Source organism: Perca flavescens, chromosome 13 (genome assembly GCF_004354835.1).
Source record: "Perca flavescens isolate YP-PL-M2 chromosome 13, PFLA_1.0, whole genome shotgun sequence".
NCBI lineage: Eukaryota > Metazoa > Chordata > Actinopteri > Perciformes > Percidae > Perca > Perca flavescens.
In genome coordinates, this window is record NC_041343.1 from 25795709 (window position 1) to 25814880 (window position 19172).

General features: G+C 38.5%; 2 protein-coding genes across 2 annotated transcripts in view; one reads left to right on the top strand and one right to left on the bottom strand.

The window, feature by feature from the left end:
- The window catches only part of doc2b (double C2-like domains, beta), a 130864-nt gene extending 123275 nt beyond the window's left edge, over positions 1-7589 (top strand). The window contains exons 7-9 of the mRNA XM_028594936.1: positions 3530-3611; positions 5943-6039; positions 6679-7589. Coding sequence (XP_028450737.1) covers positions 3530-3611; positions 5943-6039; positions 6679-6812 — 313 coding nt within the window. The 3' untranslated portion in view covers positions 6813-7589. The remainder of the gene's footprint in view (positions 1-3529; positions 3612-5942; positions 6040-6678) is intronic.
- The window catches only part of lig3 (ligase III, DNA, ATP-dependent), a 199067-nt gene that overhangs the window by 169619 nt on the left and 10276 nt on the right, over positions 1-19172 (bottom strand). The window lies entirely within an intron of this gene.

Consider the following 19172-nt stretch of genomic DNA (forward strand, 5'->3'; position numbering starts at 1 on the left):
TCTTTTCATGCCATTTTCTACTTCTACTCCACTACATTTTGGAGAGAAATATCGTACTTTTTACTCCACTACATTATTCTGGTTTATCAGTGTTTTTTGCGCCCAACGGTGCCTTCCAGGCAGCACTACCTGGAAGGCACCGTTGGGAGGCACTGGTTATGGTTAGGGTTAAGATTAAGGTTAGGTGCCTTGATGGCAGCGGTCGCAGCACTGCCTGAAAGGAGCAGTTGGGGGCAAAAAACAAGATTGAGCTTCTGACAGCTTTAGTTACTAGTTACTTTACAAATTAAGATTTTTGCACACAAAACACATTTAGTTTATAAAATACAATGTTTTATTATAAATTAAACTACGCAACAATATAATAGCCTACAAGTCCAGCTGAAATGATTAGCAGATTAAACAAGTACATTTTCCTGATGATACTTACATACTTTTACTTACGTAACATTTCTAATGCAGGACTTTTACTTGTAACAGTATTTTTACAGTGTGGTATTAGTATTTTTACTTAAGTAAATGATCCGAATACTTCTACCACCACTGGTTAAACAAGGATTTATACTTTTACAGAAGACAATTCACAGCATACACAATTTACAAACATGGGCATCATGTAAAGCCGCCTGTCAATTGATTACATCCGTTCCTCCAAACATTTCTCCGCAAAACACCGGATGTTCGTCCTAATAATGCTATTTTTAGTGGATGTACAACGCACAGCAGAAGCGCTGAAATGGATTAGCCGGCAGTGCTGATGTTTTAGCTGAAAGGAGGTAGACTACCTGTGATTATCAGCTGCATGAGAGACACAGCATGAGAGGCCATCTGCAGGGCTGCAATTTGAAGGAGAGTCCTATTTATCACACCTGAATATTTCCCAAGCCTTTCATCTGTCTGAGCAATGAAAGTGCAATTAATTTCTGACTCTGCTGTGCACACCTTGGGAACAAAAGCATGACTCGTATCGGAGAAGAGGGGCTGGCAACAATTTTCCTACAGTTTGAGGTTGAGAAAATCTGTGAAGCTTGAAGGACATACGGGCAGATAATAGATTTACTGACGAACTCATGTCAGAGGGAATAAAGGAAATGTATACTTTGCCAGATAGACAGGGCTGCATGATTTATCTCCCCTTTCACCAGTAGATGTCTAGCAAGAGTCTATCTGATGCATCAAGTCACCTGAACAGTAAATGGTTTACTCTATTGTGTCAGTAATATCCAACAAGGTAGTAGAGTATAAGAAATAAATCCTCCTTAATGGCTCTTCAGTCAATGACAAGTGTATTTCATTAAGCTTAAAAAGGTATTTTTAAGAGTAAGTGTTTAGTTTTGCACAGCTGCTGAACAAAAACATTAATCACAGTACTGCAGCAACATTTCAGCAATTTACAGAGTGAAATAACATTGATTGGCACAGTAGCATTGTTTGCATTCCATCTTTCACTCTTACTGTAGCTCGTTTTGCCTGGGGGGTCAAGTAGTCCATTACATGACAACAATCAGGTTTCCTGCAATATTCTCATCAACAACGATTTCAGCCCCCACTCCCCCTGGGGTAAGTTTGTAAACAATAACCCATTGACCCTCCATTTAAGTCTCTGTGTTACCTTGGGAAATTGAAGTATGTGTGGATGCAGTTTGCACGTAAAAGGAAAAAGGGATGTGACGAGCTACTGTAATTGCTTACTGGATTCAAATATAGCACCATCAGAATAAGCATTATTGCCCAAAACTGTTCTTTGCCAAATGGACAGAGGTAGACAACATCACTACTACGCAAAGTTTCTAGTACAACCTGCCTTTTGCAAGTTTATTAGTTTAATAAAAGCACAGTGGGGGCAGAAGTACTCTGAACTTTATTCGAGTAAAAGTAGCCATACCACAGTGCAGACATACTTGGTTACAAGTGAAAGTCCTGCATTTAAAATGCTACTTTAATGTACATAAATAGTAGCACCAAAATATACTTAAAGTACCAAAAGTAAACCTACTTATTTTGCAGAATGGTCAATTTCAGAATTATATTATTTTATTATGAATGCATTAATGTGTCCCTCACTTTAATATAGCAGTGAGTAAATGTGGGGCTAATTTCAATCTATTTATATATTTTTATTTATTTATTTATTACTTTAAATACGGCTGATAGTTAGTGAACTTCCCCTGTGGAATTAATACATTTATTGATTTAATAATATCATTATTTATTTGTTGAATATAGGTTGTATTATTAATCTAAGTCAGGAAAGTATCTAAAGTTATCAGATAAATGTAATGCAGTAAAGTACAATATTTTCCGTCTTAGTATAAAGTAGCAGGAAAGGGAAATACTCAAGGAAAGTACAAGTACCTTAACATTTTACTTAAAGCTACTAAATAACTATTTTATATTAATGAATGTCCGTTACATTAAAGCCATCGCCAAATGAGTTGATAAAAAGCTAATTAAGATTATCAGGTCCACAAAACTCTGTATTTCTCAGTATGGCTATGTTTACAAAATAGTGTCGTCCGGCGAGTGATGCGTTTTACGTCACCGCGTTCAGCTTTGGAGACGAAGAGGACATAAAAATTACAAGATAATTACCTCTTCTGAAGAGTCCATGTTTTGTTTTTTTAATCCTCTGCGTCCTCCTTGATTTGACTGGTTGAACGCTACTAGCAACTGCGCAGAGGAGGGATGGGGGTGGTGTGCGATCACCAAAGGCTTGCATCATGTTGATGCACCGACAGTGTTGCGGTCATTATTTAGAATTCCTCATGGGGGGCGACAGAAACTATGCACTATAGCTTTAAGTATTTGAGTAAAGTTACATTTCCACCACTGTTAAAGCACAGCCCTGCATTATTTCCTTTCATCATGAAGGTTATAATGTTCAGGTTTAACTGCATGGTCATTTTGGAGGTTGTGGTTTGTCGTGCGGTTAAATTGCATTATACCGAGAGAGGTTTCTAATATTTTGTGAGATTTTTGATTTAAAGAAACTACACAACGATGTGATACAGCAGGAATATCGACTGCCCTTGGAAATGGGTTATTGTTATGAGGAAAGGGGTCTTCACCTCTGTAATCTCATCAAAAAGGCACTACGATGAAATCTTATTAATCTTACCATGTATTGGACATCAATCGTGAGGTGAAGACACAACAGCATATATGTATAACCTACTGGGGAAAAAAAAAATTCAATAAAAGCACATGTGGATTTGTTTCAAGTCAGATAATGTAGTAATGTAATGTAGTGTGTGTGTAACGTAATGCAGCTGTGTGGTTGGCTGTAGGGCAGTACCACAGCACCCTCTGCAGGACAGAACACAATAACAGCTGAACGATGCTTTCACAGTATGTGTGTATACAAACACACACAGTATATGAGGATTTACATAGTTGACAAGGGTTTCAAATAATACATCAGCAGCATGTAGGCATTTAATAAAAGTCTGCAGGGGTTTGTAGTATTTTCTCCTTGCTGTAAAAAGCTTGGAGGTTTTGAGTCTTCCCTCCTTGCTCTGCTCCCCTACAGGTACCTGAAGCCTGATGAGAACAAAAAGTCAAAGCACAAGACTGCTGTGAAGAAGAAGACCCTCAATCCAGAGTTCAACGAGGTATAATCCACTATTGCGCTAAAACCTTGCAGCTCCAATGTCGTTTTATTTTACTTTCCTATTTTTCTTTTCCCATCGAGTGTTTGTCCGGTGCTTTTATGTGCTGAACAACCTCCATAACCCCGGGACCCACAAAAGCCATTCTGAGCGGGCAAGGCTGTCAGATCGAAAATAGAGGCACATTTCTTCTAAATTCATTACTTTTTGAGAGAGCAGCAGTCAAGCCAAAGACATAGCTCAGCTGTCTTTTGATACTTTATCTAACTTCATATCTTCTCTCATCCATTGGAGATCTTTGTTTTATGAATCCCAACTAAAGATTGGGATTGGGAGATTGTGAACGGCTTTGACAACATGTTTAAATGAGGTCTTCTTGTCACCCACTGCCGTTATCGCCATCATTTCTCTAAAGGCATTTGAATCAAAACGTGATGACAGATGTAGGGGGTTTTGTTAAACTTTTACTGAATAATACCTAAACTTTCACTCTGATTGTTGCTTATTGAATATATTATCAATATATTATCAAGCCTTCGTCAGGGAGTCAATCAATTAAAAGTCAATTGATTGACTCCCTGACGAAGGCTTGTATTTATGATGACTAAGCCATAAATAAAGGCTTTGAAAATAAGTTTACAGGGGCTTTAAATCTGCACCAATCCATATTTTTGTGTCAACAATGGGAAAAATTACATTGTGTAGGTCAGCACCATTTGCAGACAGACAAAGTTGGTGCCTTGCTGGAGAACTTATTGGAGCATTTAGTGACATGCAGCAAAGGGCCGCAGGTCAGAGTCGAACCCGCGGCCGCTGCGTCGAAGAGTAAACCTCTATATATGGGCGTGTGCTCTACCAACTGAGCTACCCGGGCGCCCGGCAACGGTTTTCTAGCACCAAATTAACATAAAGGTGATAATATGCCAGTGCTTTGGTTATAGCTTGTTTTGCAACCAAGTGGCCAGAAAATCAATTCTAGCAGGTTTGAAATAGGAACCACAACATTTTTTTTTTTTTTTTTTTTTTATGTAGGATTTATTTGTAGGATTTTGAGCATAACAGATACATATTACACCTTATCCATGAAGTCAAACTAATACAAAGAGTCATTCTGTGAACCAAGGTAATAACAAAGAGACGTTTTACCCCCAACTCCCACCCCCCCCCCCCCTTCCCTCCCTTACAGAGAGGTATCAGTGAAATAGGGTAAAATGGGTTCTGATACAGGTAATCGTGGTAGTGGTAGTCTAATATAGGCCATGCATGCGTTCACATATACATAAACATACTCTTCTATACAAGTCTTGCATGCAAGGAACCATAACATATTTGACTGTAATTTCAGAGGTGCTGTGCTGTAGTGTGCTGTAACATTACTCTGATAAACTCAGTATGGAGGAAACAAGACTAGTAATCAGCCCTTATTTTCATCAGTTGACTCCTCTGTTACCAAAATGGCATTGTAAATACTGTTGAAATCCGAAATGCATTGCTGAACTCCCTGAGGTCCCAGCCAGGTTTTCAGTGCATCATAGCACAGGGAAGCTTGGCTCTGAAGTACCCGTGTGTGTACGAGTGGACGACTCTGGCCAAACACTTACACGCAGGCCAGCGGCTTGACATTTCCTCTGACATTTTTAGCGTCCATATCCTTCCATCGCCTCTTGGCCTTTCTGTCAGAAGATCAATGGGGTCTTCCTCCGTATCAAGGCATTGATTTTCATTAAGGTGGAGCAGCAACCCTTATTGAACTACAGATTAAAATGCAGAATAAAGTATTTTGCTTCGCACACTGCAAGTTAATATAAGAAAATGCTTACTCGTGTAGTGGACAGTGGACTTTGATTATACTGCTATTCTGTTAAAAGTATGCATTTTACATTTCACTCCTCTGTGCTCCAATTAAGATACTTTTGACACTTGTAGTACATTTATTGGGTTTATTTAAGTGTCCTGAACTAACTGACTGACTGAGTGTCTGTTCAGTCTGTATAATCTGTAGTGAATGAGTCCCTAAGAGTGAGAAAAGGCAACTACTGCACCGACCGTAACCTGCATAATACTTTAGACACGAAAAAAAAGATTTTAAACTTAATGATGCGCTCAGAATTATGTGAATCACTTCACCAGAAAATGAAACAAATGTCAATTGCATTCAGGTTTGTAATGATAATTATGCAAACCCAACGTTATGCAGAAGAGTGTTTAAATTGTCCTATTCAACATGTTTAAACCCAAATCTTTGGCTTTATACTTTGTGGTGATCTGAACCAATGTGTTGTGTATGTGATCATTCTGAAGAGAGGAGCTCTTATTTTCTGCTATTTTCTGTAGGAGTTCTGTTACGACATAAAATATGCAGACCTCACCAAAAAGACCTTGGAGGTGACAGTGTGGGACTACGACATCGGAAAGTCCAACGATTTCATAGGTAAGCAAAAGTGAACCAGCTCTGCTTCCAGAGATGACAACAATATCTGTCGAGCTAAAATAACTCGACAGATATTCATCAGCATCAGCAGCACCACTCGCCTTCTGTCCACCTGAGTCTGCCATCTGCCTAGGCTTCTTTAAGGCTGGAGGCTGGGAAACAAATAAGCACTGAGCCATGCTGGGAACTGGCTGGTCTGCCATTGGGTACTAATGTAAATGTAGGCATGTTGCACTAAAAGCTTTTATCCCATTTAGAATCAAGCTAATTTATACATTTTGGGAAAGAAGTTAAATATCAGCAGCAGATTTTTTTTAGCCACAATATTAAGAACTGATTAGCATTGTAGAAATGACAAATTTCATCTCCTGCATGCTCTAACCAGGCTCCATATCTTGCCTAAACCAAACAAAGTATTTCCAGTAGGTGAAAATGCGTCTGACATGGACAAACTCCTGTTGTGTCCTACATGTGTGAAAGGGAAACTCTGGATAATGTCAGGACCTTATTCTCTTATTCTCAGGAGTTCATGAGCAAAACATCTTAAAACACTATGATGGTTATCATTCTACTATTTTATATACAGGTTTTGCTAAGAATGCAGCATAAGACTGATATTCTCCTTGTGCCTTCTTTCAGGTGGTGTATCTCTGGGTATCAATGCAAACGGAGAGAGGCTCAAACACTGGTTTGACTGCCTTAAAAACAAGGACAAGAAAATTGAGCGCTGGCACACGTTGACCAATGAATTACCTGGTTCATTAAATGACTGAAGACCCAAATCCTGTCGTCCAACCTGTTGGCCCCCGTCCCCCGCTGGCTGCACCAGATAGGACACCTGCCTTCATTTTCCATACTCCTCCTCCCAGCTTTTTGTCTCTGGATTTTCCTCATGTTGGCCACAGCGACCTGTGACACCTCTTTGGGAATACATTTCCTCTCAACAGGGCTCAGTTAACAATATCCTTATATTTGTGTTCACATGTACAATAGGGGTTGCATGGCTGCTCATTTCTTTTTCATTGAAAATTCAATCAACTAAATAAATCAAGGGGATTGTAGTGTTGGATTTTAAGCTTCATAATTCGGATTTCTTGTTTGATCATTGAAGACAAAAGGAGCAAATGCTTTCTATTTGATGAGATCTTTTACAGCTGCTAAATGATTTACCAGTGATTCACCAGTCCCTGAAACAGCACAAACAAAGCCTTCATACGGTCACCTTGGTGGTACAGTAAGAGTGGAGAATCTAACAAAGGATGTAGCAACATTTTACATTGTTGTGAGTATACAGAAATGTTTAGTTGAAGTCGATAACTGAAGATGTTGCACTTTATTATAATTTTAAAACTGTTGGGTGGCGAAGGTCCAGTTGTCGTTCACGACCACGTAAGCAGTTCCAACACAACGAAATCTGGAGCATTTATCCTTTAGTTTTAATCATTCGGCCAGGTGAGAACAATGTCATAACTTCCTTAAAATACTTGACAAGTTAAGGCCTCCGTATGCTTCAAACTAATTAAATCGTGCAAGTTGCTGTCTGACCGAGACTGTCCTCCAAGTAACATAAGTTTCAGTAAATGTCTGTATAAGACCTCCAACAGCTGCGCAAAATATGACTCTTGTCCACGAGAGCTAAGAAAGTCTTAGTATAAATTATTATTATTATTATTATTATTATTATTATTATTATTATTATTATTATAAAATACTTTATAGAGTCCACAGAAGGAGAAGGTCAGGGTGGTTGGATGGATCAGCAAAAGATTAGACTTTGACATGCTGCCGTTCGCTTCTCATTTCCTACCAACAATTAACGTGACATAATTTAACCATGACCATGTTGCCTCAGGCTTTCAGACTGAAAACAGCATTCAAAAAAGTTCTGAGACTCTACTTTCTTTCCCTTTTCTCAGACACTGAAATATACTCAGGCTTTCAGTCCTCTTCCAAGTAAACTGTAGAGCAGTTTGCTGAAGAGAAGAAATTACAATAACCATAACAACAACACTAAACAATCCATCAATTTAATTCCTAATGGTTATAAGGAGACACATGTTGGCAGTTGAAAGCCATTATGTCTGCTAAAAAGGATTTTAGAACGACTGATGCTCATCTGTAAATTGGCAGGATGACCGGTTAACAAATGTCCAATAAGCAAACCAGTGTAGTACAAAAAACAACTTTGCCTCCTCAAGTCTACTTACAGGAAGAATGCAAGACGTTAAAAACACTGATCCCATGTGTTTCTGTATAGCCTAATCAATATGAGACAATGCTAGGGGTCATAGCACAACCTACCTGGATTACTCACTGATGTTTCAGTGCAACCCCTAATCTATAGAGCTGCCTAGTTTTATTGTAATCCTGGGGTCAAGGCTCCCTGTGCGTTTCATCCATTCAGACCTCAAAATAGCGGGGGTTTTTTTTATTTACAGTGCTAAGGCAACAGGAAGCTAAATAAGATATGCACTTAGAAATTCCATTAAAATTGACAATGAATCACAGGTACAAGGCCACAGTGCGGTTATCAATCAGCTGACCTTCTGTGTGTGGTCAAAAGTGATTTTTACAGTCAATGCTTTATAGAACAGCGGTTTAGATTTCAAGGGTAAGATGTGTCAATACGTGCAATAAAAGTATAACAGTGTAATAGCGGCACTGAATCCGATTAGTCAGGTTGTGAAGAGGGTTATGAATTTAAAAGTAGAGCTTATATGCACCCGATTATTCAGATGATCTGTGGATACTTTCAGCACAGAGGTGGAAACATTCACAGTCACTGCACACTGATTACACAGCCTTGCTTTACTGTGCGGAAGGTAGAGAGCCTACTTGATAGAGAGCAGCTGTAATCAACAACAGAATGAAGTTCAGTGGCTGACCCGCCTGGTGAAAATTACTTGTCAAACCACAACACCACCACATGATTGGGCAGCTCTATGGTGTGTGTGTGTGTGTGTGTGTGTGTGTGTGTGTGTGTGTGTGTGTGTGTGTGTGTGTGTGTGTGTGTGTCTTATTGTTTACACTACAGAAAAATGAGTTTCCACAAAAAACTCGCCGGCAGCATTTTCAACTGTAATGTGGCTGAAAAATGTACCTGCTGTTTGTCAAAAGGGCAGAATTTAAAAAAAACGGAAAGTTTACGACTAATTAAAAATAAAAATTATTCAAAAGCATGTATTGTTTACAACAGCCTATTGTTGCTGAAGTTCAAGTTTGCTGCTGAAAGGGTGTACACACCCTATGCTAAAGTCACTGCGATTGTTCAGTCGTGCAATGCAAGCTTTGCTAAGATGGGCCGGGGTGAGAAGGGCAGAATTTTTGATATACTAGCCGTGTATGTATATTGTTACTATGTTGTTGCATCTGTTGAGGGTTTCTTTTTTCAATGTAAGCAGCTCCACTATAAATATATTGAACAGAATGTACATGTTTAACCCCCTTCTATTCCGCAGTAAATCCTCTGAGAATGTACAGCTTAGCGCTCTGTGTTGTTGATATTGTTCATGTCTCAAACTCTGTATTTGGGCACACGTATCTGGGAATGGAGATGGTTGAACTCACAGCCCAGGAGCAAACTATACCAGATCACTCAAGTCAGATATACAACTTTTACTTTAACTCCTTCCAGCCTGTTGAATTATTGATGTTTTTTCTTTTTAATATTTTATGTTAGGAATTGATACCACGAGCCCCTGTGCAGCCCTGGAAACCTACCAGTGGACCAGTAGTCTGGGATGCATGCCATGTATTTGTAATTTTATGAGTTTGATCCCACAGTATGACCTTTTCTGCATGCCCCCTCCCCCACACCCACCTTTCTTGGAAATTTCCACCGTGCACTGACTGGTAACACAGAATATGCCATACAAATAGTCCTCACGTAACGTTCAGGATTCCTGTCAGGCTTGCAATTCAGCTAACAGCTTTTTGTCATTACTTCACGTTACTGTAAGTGATAGGCCGGCCCGGTTTGTTTTTAGGAGCATGTTGATTGTGTCAGCGTGACTGTTTTTATTATCGCATCCTTTTAAATGCACTAATTCCAGCTGGTGGATTGTGACGAACAGCCCTAATGTCCATTTGTTATATTATTTGACCCTTTTAACCCCTAGTTTTATTGTTGACAGTGTTATTAGAACTATTACATTGCTTTCACACTACATTCTATTCATTCTGAAGAAAATTTGATTTTGACAAATGGTATCACATCTTCAAAGCTGGGGAATTAAATGTTTAAATGCAGTACATCTGCCCTCACTTCTCCGTTTATTTTATTTAACAGCCTTTTCAGCCACATTGATTTGTTATGCACAAACTGGCTGTGAAACCTTGTTGGCTTCCCAATATAATCCTTGACACAACGGTGATCTCTCTCTCGAATATGTAATGAATACAACCGACATGTGATTATGATTTTGTAATCTGTCTGCCTTTGTATGCAAGCTCAATATTATGAAATAACAAAAAAAAAACTGCATGCGTGTGTTTGGTTTTGTCATGAGATGACTTTGCCTCATGTTTGATACGGTTTTCTTTATTTAAAAAACAACAACAACAACACACGACTGTGTATGCTCTAAGATTATGCTATGAGTCAGTCTTTCTTCTGGACAACATTTTGTACCTTTGAACACTATCGCATTGCCTGTTTGGCTGCTGTATTGACTATCTGGAAGCGTGACTTGATGTGAATTAAAATCTCTCCTTTGTTGTTTGGTTTCCTTTTTAACACTCAGGCACTTGTTTGCATTATTCTGGTTTGTGGAATGTAGGACTATAAATGCATTGTCTCCAATTATATTTCAGTCCCACGCCAAATGGACAGGTTATTGTGCCTTTCCTTGTCCCTATTTCTGTATTTTTCCCTGCATGTTTTTCAAAGAATAGCTAATGACTGGATTGTTGTAATAACTAGTTTATATACTGTATGTTGCTATAGTTTAAAAAAATAAATAGGCAAAATATAATTAAATTAACATTACCAATTTGACAACATTTGCACACCATTTAGGAAAACAATAAACAAAAGCACATTTCTGTTTGACAACACATGAGGCATAACAAAAAGCTACATGCTTTTCTAGCACATTTTGCAATGCTGCATATGTGTAAATGTTTTCTTCATTTGCTTGTGTTTTTTCTTGCATGCATTTTCTTACTGTAAATTTAAAACTGTAGATTTAGCAATATGGGGGCATTTCTCTCTTGATATTTTCTGTCATAATGATTAAGGGACAATTATTTTTGCACACTGTTGTAATTAGTAATGATGTTAGTGTGTGTACAAAGAAAATGAACCAAATTATTAGTCTAGTTAAAGTTCTGCCAAATGACCTGTAGCTTTGGCCAGGGTCCACGCTAACAGGGGGCAGTTGTTGACGCCGTATATAAAAAGAATGAATACAGATGACTAATGGTTAATTTGCTACAACCTTCAGCACTAAATATATCCTCTCTCAGACAATGCTAAAATGCTTATATTATATATGTAGGTAAACGGTTTTCCATGTTAACCATCTTACTTAAGTAACCATCAGTAGTTGAGATATTGCAGCCTGGACAAAAAGTGGCAACCGACCATCAGACTGACATTGCCATGCCTAAAAGTAATGTTATATAAAGTATGTTATATATTTAGCAGCGTATGCATTATAAAGCAGATCCTGCACAATGAAGTGGAGAAACAAACGTACATGTCACACAATCAATGCAACATTTGGAAATTTATTGGAGGGGGTAGTCCAGAGATTTGGTATTGAACCTCCGTACATTTGGGGGGGGGCTTACATTTCCCACCAAAATAAAATATAATTTTTTCATTAGACCCTCTCTGCCTGGTAAATGCCGACATCTTTTAAACTCCAAGGCTCCAGTTTGTAAGCATTGTATCCGTTATAAATGTATAGTCTCAAAGCCCAAGTTGAAATAACTTCATCTGGGATTATTTTCTCAGACTTAACAATGCTCCTCTGGAGCCACAGAAGACATCATCCAGGAGAAGTACTCCTCATGACTAGTAGCAAACTGATCTGCATCTGTATAAAGTAGTGGCGTTTCCTTTTAACAACTCAGACGAGACAATTTAAGAAGATACAGAATTATCTCCTTTTTGTGCATTTTGCCAGATTACTCTTGCAGAAAACCATAAGGCTGCACAGCTCTGAGTCACATGCAGGAAACAAAAGAAAATCAATTAGCTTGTGACTGCCTATTTCTTTGTGCCCGATTCACCTAATGCAACCCATTTCAGCACAATAGTGAAAAAGTCTGAACTCTGCCAGCAACATTCGGGTACTAATATCCTTGGGTTTGCCCCAGATGATCAGTTACACTGATAGCAGCAGTCAGCTGGTTTTCATTTCATCCGGTTCTCATGAACCATTCGTTCAAAAAGCTACGAAAAGTCAAGCAATGTAATTCGTAAGCATTGCACGTTTTTGTTGTTGTTGCTGTATTCACTACATTGACGGCCGCTGTATAAGAACGTGGTTGGCCACGTGGGGAGGAGGTTGGGGTGGATGAGTGGGCGTTAACATACAGGACTTTCAAGCCAGAGAGCGGAGTTCGCTTCCCGGGGAAAACTAAAGCCTTTAATCCAGGAAATGTGTGTTCCTTAGGAGTGTTTTAATCCAAACCACAATTTTTTTCCTAATCTTAATTGGTCGTTTTGGTGTCTAATCTTAATTTTCATCACAGCAAAACGGCAGCTGCCGGTGCTCTGTACCCGGCTCAAAGCCACCTATTTTTGGGTAACTGAACCAGCAACTGCTGCTCGGCGTCATGGAGCTCGTAGCAAGCCAGCGTCACTTGACCAGCCGGCGGTCTCCTAATTTTCTAGGATATCATACATTTTGGTGTGCATACATTTTCATATGATATCATACGGATATCATGAGAATGCATCGTTCATCTAACCCAAATACAGTTGAAGCTCCATGAATCAATATTATTTATTATATTTATTTATTTGAACAATGAATCAATTAACTATGTCTAATGTGAAAGGAGTGTTGATGGAGTTATTTTGGACGACTAGGTGATTGGCAGTAGGAACACTTCAAAGGCTTGGATTTACATGAAATTAATTATTAATCATTAACCCAAAAGATGACAATGTTTGTTTAAATAAAGATGTCAGGAGAGAGGTCAACCACAAGGTGCAGTTTAGTCTGAAACATCAGATCACTGTTATGTGCGATGCTAACAGTAGGCCTAAGCGAAACCTGACATCCCATTCAACACCTTTCGGAATTTCAGATCACTAATGACTGAATTCGGCAACAATGCATTTTGAATTTGCTATAACTCTGATTCATGCTTCTGACTAGGGTTGGGTATCGTTTGGATTTTTACGATTCCGATGCCAAACCGGTACTTTTAAAACTATTCCAATTCCTAAACAGATTCTTGAAAAACTGAAAAGTGAATGGTTAATATGCTTTTACGTCTGTTTTGGTGAGCCCACAGGGAAAATATGGCATTTTAAAAGTAGCCTACATTTACGGTAGCTAGCTAGCTAACGGTAGACTACAGAGAAAGTGTGATATTTTTACGTCCGTTTCGGAGCAACCGAGGGAAAATATTTCAGTCGACACATTAAGTGGAACCGGGTTTCAGTACCCAACCCTACCTCTGACTGGCTTCTTCTTCGTAGCAACTGTGACTAAGGCTCATGGGTAACTATAGTCTAAAGTATAGGCTATAGAGTCTACCAAACTAGCAGCCAAAAAGCAAACTGATTAGCTCAGTTGGTAGAGCAGGTGAACATATATAGAGGTCTATACCTCGACGCAAAAGGTCCAGGGTTCAAGTCCGACCTGTGACGATTTCCTGCATATCGTCCCCCCCTCTCTTTCCCCTTTCATATCTAGCTGTTCCTTCCATTAAAAGGCTGAAATGCCCCAAAGAAATCTAAAAAAACAACAACCGATGGCCACTAAACCTACAGTAGCGTTAGCATATCCAGGAGATGCTGTGTGTCTATGTTAGGTAACATTAAGCTTATTATTAAAATTTATAGTGAGGAAAAATAGCTCCAGAACCAGCGGCTCCTTATTTCACAACTCTATGTAAGGAGCTTTAGCCACCGTTTTGGTTTCATTCAGTTTAAAGCCAAAATCATCTGTCCTTTTTCCAGCAACTGGGCATTAGGGAGTGCATTTAAAAAAAAAAAAAAAAAAAAAAAAAAATGTATTCCTGTTAAGAACTACTGAACAGAAAGACCGAACCTTTAGTTAGACGGCAGGCCTTTTTGTTTATCTTCCGACGTTTAATCATTAGAAAGAAGAATCATTGCTCATCCCTTCATACATTTAATCACCTGCAAAGATATGCAGAGAATGAGGTATGAAGAGACATCTGCAAAGAAAATAATGTAGCCAACTTGACTGAAGAGCAAAAATGCACAATTATTCTTGGCATTTTGTCTGAAAGCCCACATTTGAAGGATATCTTTTATGCATAAATACAGAACTGTGGAAGATTCCCATTTACTTCCCTGTCAAGAGTAAGATTTTTAGGATATTGTGAACTTGTGATTTATGTCTTTAAGCACAACAGAAATGAGAAAATTTTAGCTTTCAGCCATCGATCTAACAAATGGAAAATGCATGAAATGATGAACGAGTGGCTCTCATTGAATCCTGGAGCTGAACTCCAAGGACTCTGCAGGGAAAATGGAAAAAAAAGAACTGTGCAGCCCATCACAAGACAGATGCAACAATAAAAAATAAGGCAGTTAAAATAAAGTATGGAGCTGAGGTTAGCTAATAAGTTCAATTGCTTGAATATATTGCAAAAGTGAGTGTAAAATTCTGCTTTGATGAATATGACTAGTAAACATCATCAGGGGTTGCGCAGTGTGAGTAAATGACAGTGTTGGCACCTGAACTGGATTTCAAAAACACAGCACTGAGCCAAGTGTGACCATGACAACCACGGAAACAACTCACTACGTGGCAATAAGGCCAGACTGCATTTTTAAATATACTGAATGTGAGAATCCTGGTGGAAATTAATGGTGTTGTTACTTTCTTTTCTTTACTTCTTGTATCTTTTAAGAATATTTAAGGGTCTTCACATCCATATTAAATGTTAAGTGAGCAGTGTAGGTATCATGGCCCCCAATTTTATGACAATACAGCAGGACAATGTGCCTCAGGAAAGAACCATTCCTACAAACAGATTTGTTCTTAAGTAGCACGTAAATACGATTCAAGAGAATTTGATGGAATTTTCTTTTAGATAGAAACGTAATTCATGAGTCGTACAAGTCATGAACAAATAGCCTGCCTCTCTTCACAGGGGGAAAACACAAACTAGTTTGACATAATAATTATAAAGCCTTAATCTGGATCAATTTGAAGACCGAAATTAATTTTGCTTTAATTATTTGCTTTAGAATTAAGTTTTTAGCAACCAACTCCATGTAAAACCATTCCATCACAGTACGGCGCTGCTCTGATGACACATCGTTGGCAGCTGTACTATTTATATGTTCTAATTTTTCAGGTCCTGGAATCCCACTAATGACAACTTTCTTATGCTTTTGTCAGCTGATTCCCAACTGCAGGACAGCGGGGTGAAATTCTTCTCTTTTACCCTTGGTAAGATTTTGGTGAATGAAATTTACCCACCAACAGAGCGGAACATCTAGCCTTATATGGCAAGTTTAGGCGCGTAGATTATGTTAATGATAATAATCTCACAAACGAACATCTCCTCAGAACAGGTGGAATTTGTCGGGCTGGAACAAGCGATGTATGAACACGTCTGTGCAGTTAGGAGAGTTTAGTGAATCCTACTTTGGACACAATAAGTAAGAGAGATTTAGGAAGAGGATACTAAAATGTCCCTGCTTGTTCTCCCAATGTCAGTTACTGTACTAGTAGTGGTTACTACAACCAAAATAATGCTTAACCAACACCAACTGCTGGTGGCAGAATACAATGTATGTGCAGCATAATCTTCCAATCTATATTGTAATTCCAAATATATAATATTGTAATGTTCATGTTATTCATTTCACTTATTGACTACTCATTTTTTTTAAATAACCTATCACTACAACGTAGACTCTAAAACTAGTTTGCTGACTTTATGAAAAGCTGACATTTACATTGTTCAAACAGTGAATGCTGATTAATAGTTGCAGCAGATACTTATATAACCTGTCGGCTTAGGTAAAAGGCTTTGGTATTTCGTGTTCTTGAGGGTGTACAAAGTCCATTCATCCAAGGAGAAGCATGCTTGCACAGATCACAGTTGTGTGTTCTGGTGGAGGGAGGTACTTCTAAGGCACTGAGCCCTGCCAACACCCTTGTTGTTCTCAGGATTTCATCTGGGTCACGGGGAAGAGATTATAGCATACCCTGTCCTCCATTTTACATGCCTCTGTCTGAGGCTCTGTTGCCTCTTAAATGACACTAAGAAGCAGCACAGAAACTCTGAAACATTTGTGCAGAATGCATTCAGACTTCACTCAACAACCTGCTAATTTTGTTCTCAATTTAACAAGCCAAATATCCATAACCCACAAATTAATTTCATTTAAAAACACATGGCTCTTATTATCCTTGAGTAAAGGCCAAATCTCGGACTCTCAGCACCTGATTATATGGCGTCTGGAAAATGTCTGAGGATTCAGACACCCATGCACATTTGTTATGGAAGCGACTAAACAAATACTTCCTCCTGTCCAACACCATTTTAAGAATGACAGTAAAGATGAGTAGAAAGCAACACATGCACACCACTGGCTTTGTCTCCTCTGTGTTGTAGGGAATTAATTACCCCGAAGATCCATTTCCTTATCATGAGACCATATGTAAAAAGGGTTGCGGGGTCAGAGTAAAACCTTTTAATGTTTGACTTATGGTTTCTCTTCTCAGAAAAAAAAAAACTTTCTGAGGAAACATTGAAAATACTTATTATTTAAGTCACAAAAGGTCAATGGCTAGCAAGTTTAGATGTAGTGGAATGGACCAACACTTATTTACTTAACGTTAAGCATTCAAGACCACCAAAGAACAATAGCACAGATGCTTTAGTAGAGGATAATTAGTAGGCCTGTAACAATTCAAAATTTTCCTGTTCAATTAATTGTCTCAGAAATAATAGTGGTTACCAATATAATGGTCTTTCAGTAAAATTTAAAAATATTTGTTTATGCATTACTTTTAACAAATTAAATTTGAATGAACCCCAGAATAGTGATACTACTCTTAGGTGACCCATATAATGTAATAACACAGGTACACAGCCTATGAAGTAAACCACGCCTCCTTATTATCATAAAACATTGAATTTTTTCTTAAATTAACATAAAACTTACCATTACAATACCCATAGGACCTAAGCTCATTTTAGCAATTGATTGCGGTTAAACAAAGAAGCAGCGATTATTTAAAAAAGAAAATTGCGATTAAACAATTATGTAATCATTGTTACAGGCCTAATTAATAGGTCATTAAATGAGACTGACTGAAAAGACAGAAAATTCATTAGGACTTAAGGTCTGACTATCACACCTCACACAGACATGGGGACAGTTGAGAAGAGAGGAAGAACCTAATGTTTGATTGATGTGAATTTTTGAAGACCGCTGACATTTTTTCAACATGCATTGTATCCTTTAGCAGAAGTCCATCTGAGGCAACATTTAGTCTATAATCAGGAAATGGTATTTTTAGCGTGACACTGCTTTTAAGCTCAGGTGCAGGTCAGTAAACTGTACTGGGTGTGATCTCCATCTGGTATAAACATATGGTACGGGCGCACCAGGAATCGTTTGGACTCAAGTATGTTTATGTGTGGATCATATGACGAAATTTAAAAAGGAATACCATATCTGGTGGGAGCAGGGTCATTGTTGCGAGTTCATCTTCATATTACAGGTGAGGTGAGAGCAAAGCACAACATGTTTCACATAAAACTGTTGGCAACCTTCTGTATTCATAACCATGTGTAACTTCTGTAATTTGAAGTGTATCGCCTTGTTTTGGTTGGACTTATTTCAATATTTCAAACCGCAAATAGTTGCCTGAATATCATTACCATTCCACCAAATTCAAAACATATTTTCTTTTACAAAAAGGGACTACAGAAAGCAGGTTGCATTGTAAAAACAAAACAAAAAAACCAAGATTGTATAATTAATATAGCTAGATAACAATTAACAGGGATTCAAGCATGTAAAGCTAAAAGTGAGCAATATTACATGTGATTTCCTGCATGCAAATTTCAAATAATCTGTCCAGTACCATCATCAGGCCAAAGATGAGGTGACTTTTTGGTCTATTATTGTACTTTTAAACCAGTTCTGTAAGTCAACTACTTTCTTCTACAAATATTATCCAGCTATAATTGCTGACTATTTGGCTGCAACTAAAATGGCACAAAGCGTCTCCACATTGCTGGTTCCAGTCATGATCAAACATACTCAGCAGGTAGACCAGGCCTCATTATATCTGTAACTCTCATTGATGTGCTTTTTCTTGGCCCCTGAATCGGTTTTCTTTAATTTATTTTGCCGGTTGTCCGGTCCCTAGCAGGACCCACAGTAGGTGATGAATTCACACAGTCTAATCCGAGTTTCACCTCTCATCACTGCGGTATAAAGCATTGCATAATAAACAGTGCATTTGTGCCGTTTCCTGTACCATATAACAGGATTTCTGTGGGCTGAAGTCATCAGAATTCCTCCCATTTGTTGCTGCCTTTTGTGATGAGTTGTTTAGTACAACTTTGAGGACAACTGCATCTAGAAAAGTGCTGCGTGTGCTCAGAAAATAATGTGACTCAGTGTGTGGAAGCTGGAGGAAATCACTCAGTTGGAAGCGTTGGTATGCTCGGATGCAGGTAAGGGGCATAAAAAGGTATAATGCACAGTACACTGGCTCTGAACATTGAGTTTGACAGGACAGTTCAACTATGGTTCCAACCCTGTAAGTACCTGAAGACAAACATATACAGTACACCTGCTGTTTTTATGTATGCTGCGACAGTAAGGTTTGTGACTTCATACATGATCAGCGTAACTCTGGTTTGTAATTCTAGTTTGATCGTACAGCTTTCCTGTTGACCATGGGATCAGTGTCTATGACAAAATAATCCCAACTCAAGGTCCA